Genomic DNA, 6,184 nt, shown 5'->3' with positions numbered 1-6,184 from the left:
TTAGCCGAACTAAGATCGTGGTCAAAAGCGTACTCAGAGCTCCTCTCCAGAGATCAGAATGTTACCAGGACTCGAACTCAAGACACGAGAAAAATACAACTACAATAATGATGTATGGTGACTGTCACTTAGAAAAAGTATAAAATATGTATGTACGATTGAATAAGAGTTACTATGATTTGTACTAGAGAGTTATGAATGTGGATGAAGCGAAGGAAGTATGCAGAGATCGTGGCAAGTGGAAAGAGGTAGTCTTTGCCTACCCCTCCGGGAGAGGCGTGATTTTATGTATGATGTGTACTGCTCTTTAAAAAAAAACCAACGTGTAGACGGGATGATTGTTTATTTGCATCTGATTCACATAATGACAACTTTGGACAATGCATTTGAACATCGAACAATGTATGTATGTGCATACATGCTTATACATACCATCAGATGGGGTATGGGGTAAGCAGACTATGGTTTTCCACTTGCTATGATTCTTACAGACCTTTCCCGCTTCTTCCACACTCTTTTCATGCAAATTCGACGCTTACGGGTACCTACACACTCCTATTATCTCTTTTTTATGACATTCGAAATAAAATATGTATGTATAAATCAAATTCTGAAAACTGGTAACGAGATAGTAAAATTAATTAACGTTCGATGTAATGCTTTCGTTTTAATGTTAACGTTTCGAAGTAAATCGAACGTGGAACGTACTATCTATTTAAAGGCGTTTGTCGGTATTTTTATCTAATAATTAAACTCCTAGTGTTTATTAATTTCAACAGCTGGGTGACCGAGCGGTGCTCGGTAGATGTCAGGAAATCCATAAAATAGTAAAAACAATCCGTTGTTGAACTCCATTCATTCCATTCCATTTGATTACGGCCTTACATTATTTAGGTAAATAAAACAACCTCTTATCAAACGTAACTTTATTAATTTTACTTCAAATTTTGCCTTAAACATAACATAATGATATAGAAATCTGAATATTGCTTTATCATTCACATTTATGTGCTGAATAATGCCATCAAATAAAATTAATGTGATTTTTAAATACAGACAATTAAAATCTTATATTGTTACTAGCTTTTACCTGGGGATTCTCTCTCGTGGGAATTTCTAAAATAATGTTGCATGTTTGACCTCGAGCTTATTTTACAACCTCACCTCTCAGGAGAGGTACCTTTAGTTAATGCGTAACAAGACGGTAGGATATAATTTCCATTTAAAGCAGATATCAATTTCTGAAAATGTTCTTTTTCAACTATGTGTGTATAACTGAAGCGAGCGTTGAAGACTCGAGCGTTTGAAGCTCGAGTCTTTAGCGCTCAAAAGCGTTGACTCGACGCTCAACGCTCGACTCAAAGCGCTCATTTTTACAACATTACTTCTGAATCTTGCGACTATTGGCTCTGTTTCCCTCGTGACGTGATATGTATCTGATATAGGTACATGAACGCTTATCATTCTTTGTCGGTCTCATCAAATTCCTTTTTTATTCCCGCGGGATGAGAAAATTGTCGTGAAATCTTCTTTAACACCAATGGAACCTCAATCTTCTTCCTCCTGGCGTTAGTCCCGGTTACTTCAACTCTTGGGAGAGCCCGAGGTGCGCTTTTGAAGCTCAATAATGACACATTAAAATCAAGAGAAACATTTTATGGGAATATTGCTTAAGCTGAATCTCAATTATATCATTAAGCCAAACAGCTGAACGTGGCCTTTCAGTTTTTCAAGACTGTCTGGCTCTGTCTACCCCGCAAGGGTTATAGGCGTGATTATATGTATGTATGTATTGCTTAAGAAACATACAAGACTTATACTCTATCAATTAAATCTATCAAAAAAAATAACATAAATCTTCATCTATCACAGAGATTATCACTCCATTTTCGTTCTCACTTTTCCATTATTATTTATTTTTATTACAGTGTGTTATGGAAGATTAATTTCAAAGCATTTTCTGTTTTTTACCGTCAGAAAAAAAAACGGCTAGATTGAGAAAATTTTGCAATGTTTCATAACGCTGCGTGTACGCACACCACACAAAATTCAAAGTCTGAAATTTCTAAAGAATATAAAATGCAATTAGCAAGGTATCTTACGATAAACAAAATAATTGGAAATACAAAACCTACATTATAATGTCTTCTTTACATAATAATGTCTTCTTTTCGGTTTTCAAAAGTCGAATCAAATGCGCGCGCGACCTTTCTGTACATTTTAGGAAAAGTTTTACAAATCTCTCATATCTTTTATGCATATATCATCTTTCGCGACGGCAAGCAAGGATATCGTTATCATTCACATATTTTGAATCCATGTTTACGCACTACAGTACAAACAATGCAGTCTTCGTTTTCAGTATCGGAGTGGCGAGGCTCTGTCAGGGAAACTATGTCCAATTCTGAAAATAATTGGTTTTTGTATTGAGATTGACACTGGTCACCCTAGTATCTAATCTAAACTGCCTCACACGTGGCCAGTGGGGGGTAATTATGAAAGTTGACAAGGCATTATCTTGCCTCTCTCAATAAATGCGGTTGTCTAATAAGCTAGAACGAGAGAAAAGTACACAATTTTTGTGAACTTCCCATGCTATTTACACAATTTTGGTCAACTTCCCATTATTTGGAAACATTTTTGGTTGACTTCCAAAACTTTTGGCAAAATTTAGGTCAACTTCCAACACTTTTGACACAATTTTGGTCAACTTCCCTTGCCATTGACACAATATTGGTCAACTTCAAATCATTTGACATTATTTTGGTCGACTTCCACAATTATTGACACAATTTTAGTCAACTTCTCATGCTGTTGACTCAATTTTGGTCAACTTCCCATGCTATTAATGCAATTTTGGGTTACATGACATGCTGTTGTGTTAGTTGTGGCGTTTTCAAAAATATATTAATCAAAATAATGGTGAAAATGACAAGCCATTTAAACATATTTACAGTGATTTCTTTAATAAAAAAAAATGTTCAGCAGAAAGCAGTTACCAGAGATGTAGATTAAATTAATTACTTGAACTTGTTCCATCTTCGGGCGATGTAGTTTCTATATTGTTCATAACTTCTTGTAGAACTTCGTTTATTATACATTTGGGAGTTTCTTCTCGCTTCTTTCGGGCGGCTTCGGCAGCTCTAGAAACAGAGGGACCATTTTTTCACATAAAAATCTTGAAAGCTTTTAACAGAACCGCTTAGCAGGCCAGAACAGACACTGCGAGGCACTGCAAATTGGCGGCCATATTAGTTTATTGTGTTATTTTACTATTTTCAACATTATTTATGCCCTTATTTTTTTAATATTTGACCCGGTCATATGAGAGGCGTTCATGGGGCCGAAGCCTACATGATCCATTGGTAACTTTGGTTCTAAAGTGAGATGGCTGCAGGTAGGTATGACCCCGTGCTTATTGCCCCGCTATTACGCCATTACGTGCAATACACTTCCATCCTGTAGCATAGGATCTGCTTATGGGATAGTGTCACTGTGTGTATAGCGCATGGCTGTGTGTTCCACAGGAGGTAGTGTCCGTGGTGTCACCACTCACCAACGGCTTCACCACAAGCCGCCCCGCGGAGCTGACTGACTGACTAACTGCATGGGGAAGGAAACCCTTTCCACAGATTGCGATGGCGTCACGTCCCTACGCCTTTATTGTTATTATTATTATATGAAAATTAATTGCTCACCTCTTCGCATCTGCCTCTTTCATGAGCCTCTCCGCCTTCTGCCAAATATCCTCGTTCAGAGAATCTTTCAATTGTGACTTTTTCAAATATTTTTTATAATACTCATCTGCCATTGACGATGGTTTATAAGAGCCAGTGTTTTCCGATGGTGAATTCGGCGATTTATTCTCCTTAATTTTCAATTCATTCACAGGTTTTTCAGGTACACTTTTTTTTTTAAACATGGAAGCAGGCGATAAACTGGGATGCTTATTCGCATTGGTCCGAACAGAGTTCTCTTTGTTAGTGAACCATTCGTCTACTTTTCTGACAGATTCCGTAACAGCTTTCGTGGATATGAAATCTGTTGGTTTCAATAGTTTTATCGGCTCAATATTATCGTCGTTATTTTGTTTAGTTTCCCAAGCGGCAAGGAGTGATGTCATAGCGACATTTCTTTGTCTTTTTTTCTGAACAGGAGCATCACCGCCTCCAAATTCAGTTGTAGCTTCAATATTCTTGTCTTTAGCTTCATTCAGTTTGAATTCGGCCTGCATTTGTTTACCTTTATGGGATTTTTTGGCTTTGTTTATCTTTGTTTTTGTGCAATCAGTTGGAGCATTCATTTTAGTGATTTGTATTGTATCACTAATGCTGCAGTCTGAGGAATCGTCGTCACCTTCCCTGACCTGGAATTGAAAGGGAATAAACTAATATAAATAACTAATAAAAATTACCGAAATTTTTTGAACCGAATACTGGAATACTTCCGGCAGTTCTCAGGAAAGTTTCCAAAACTGATGGCAACTTTGAAAGTTTACAAAATAATTATATTTTCTTTGAAAAGCATGGGATATTTTTTTCAATCTGTTACCACGTCATCAGGTAATAAATATCTCTTGAACTTAAATTTTTACAGATTTTGTATTTCTATTGCTGATATAGCAAAAAACACTAAAAACAGAAAAAGATACTTTTTCATAACACTAAATGTGATTTCATAGAAACTGGTACAGAACCTTTCATGCACATGTTTAACATGCACTTGGACGGTTTTTTTTTTTATAATTCACTCAATATGTTTATTAAGAACATAATATTGCACCAAACTGTAAGTAGAAAAATATTTTTTCAAAACTTTCAGTTCTCAGGAAAGTTTCTTTTGAATTGGAAATTTTCCTAGCAATTGCCACCTCTAGGCCCAGTTTGTAGTGAGCTGCTTTAAATAAGGTACTTATTCACACCATTTCAATCATTTTCTGAATGAGACCATAGTCCGGGGCAGCACTGTAGTCTACATCACCACAGGCAAACTTTTTGTAAAACTCTTCTTCTGTCTCTGAAATGGAACAGTATATAATTATGTAGACAGGCTATCATCACATAATCTCAATGCTAACTAATTTCAGGGAATAAATATTGAGGAAACCAACGCATTCTGTCAACTGGATGATAACTGGATTGAGTCAGGTTGATACTCCTAATGAAAGCTTTCTATTCCTGACTGGTGGTCATATACCAGATTATCTAGAAAAAGGGTACGGATGCCACAAATGCCAAGAATATTACATATAATTAATTATTATAATCAGGATATTCAGAAAAAGATGTTGAAAGTTTGTAAACATGAAGTTTGCACAGACTTTTACCTACTAAACAGCTAGTATCCTAAAATATACATACATAATCACGCCTATATTATTTGCGGGACAAACAGAGCCAACAGTTTTGAACGATTAAAAGGCCACATTCTTTAACATAATGTGTTCATCCTCTTACCAAAGATGTTTATTACCTTCAGTGATTATTTGTGGGGGCTTCTCATTGGCACCAACCGCTACCCCAACCCTGGAATTCATATCCACAGGGACCAGGCGCCCTTGCGCTTTCGACAAGTCCTGCATTATAGACAAATTGTTGGTCCAAACACTCATTTTGTTAAGATTTTTGAGAAACCTTCACAAAAAATTCTAGACAGATTTGCTAGATTGAATGGTAGGTTTAACTTATTTTAAATTCGCAGCATTTTAATATCATATCAATCAAGAAGAATTGAAAAAGAGAAACTGAAAACAAACATGTAAACTTTGTAAACAGACAGACTAACGACGTAACGAAAAAATAATGACAAATGACAATTAGGAGTCTTCATTTGCACAACGTTGTGACTACCCGACAACGCAAACGTAGGGCCTACTTGACAACGACCATTTCTACAACGCCAAATTCAATGTTGTATTTTTGTCGTCCGTCGTGGCATCGTTTGCGGAGAAGTAAAAAAATAAAAAACGACAACGAAAGGAACGATCAAACATCTCTCTCGCTTCCGCTCATCGTTGTTTCATCAAACCTACACGTTATTTGTCAAATAGTTTGTTTTGAAAGTGGACGGTTTGTACAACGTTGTAAGACTGTTTTCAACGTTTCACTGTGTACGTATAAAACGCGCATCGACTAACCTCACTAATGACAAGTTAGAATAAAATTGACACGATGACAAACATTTG

General features: G+C 36.3%; 1 protein-coding gene across 2 annotated transcripts; it reads right to left on the bottom strand.

Annotated features, from left to right (window-relative positions):
• Positions 1-911: 911 nt before the first annotated feature.
• On the bottom strand, positions 912-5,790 carry LOC106142343 (male determiner protein Mdmd(III)). Of its 2 annotated transcripts, none has more exons than XM_013344068.2 (5): positions 5,473-5,790; positions 4,922-5,016; positions 3,699-4,366; positions 3,025-3,143; positions 912-2,404 (listed from the first exon to the last, which is right to left on the bottom strand). In XM_013344068.2, exons 1-5 carry the CDS (start codon positions 5,609-5,611, stop codon positions 2,298-2,300), a joined length of 1,128 nt encoding a protein of 375 aa, XP_013199522.1. In that variant the 5' UTR covers positions 5,612-5,790; the 3' UTR covers positions 912-2,297. The 2 variants fall into 2 exon arrangements, with proteins under 2 accessions (XP_013199522.1, XP_013199524.1); XM_013344070.2 differs by having other exon boundaries at positions 2,273-2,404; positions 3,000-3,143.
• Positions 5,791-6,184: the final 394 nt, after the last annotated feature.

The sequence above is a fragment of the Amyelois transitella genome, chromosome 12, assembly GCF_032362555.1.
Source record: "Amyelois transitella isolate CPQ chromosome 12, ilAmyTran1.1, whole genome shotgun sequence".
Classification (NCBI taxonomy): domain Eukaryota; kingdom Metazoa; phylum Arthropoda; class Insecta; order Lepidoptera; family Pyralidae; genus Amyelois; species Amyelois transitella.
The sequence above is the reverse complement of the archived record's forward strand: the minus strand, read 5'-3'. Positions and strand labels throughout refer to the sequence as shown.

What these genes read in the sequence shown, in the direction of transcription:
- LOC106142343 (XM_013344068.2), bottom strand. Translation starts at nt 5,611, where the DNA reads ATGAGTGTTTGGACCAACAATTTGTCTATAATGCAGGACTTGTCGAAA. An exon ending in TTCAGAAAATGATTGAAATG is followed by an intron (nt 4,367 to 4,921) that starts GTGTGAATAAGT and finishes TTTCAATTCCAG; the next exon opens with GTCAGGGAAGGTGACGACGA. An exon ending in AAAGAGGCAGATGCGAAGAG is followed by an intron (nt 3,144 to 3,698) that starts GTGAGCAATTAA and finishes CTCTGTTTCTAG; the next exon opens with AGCTGCCGAAGCCGCCCGAA.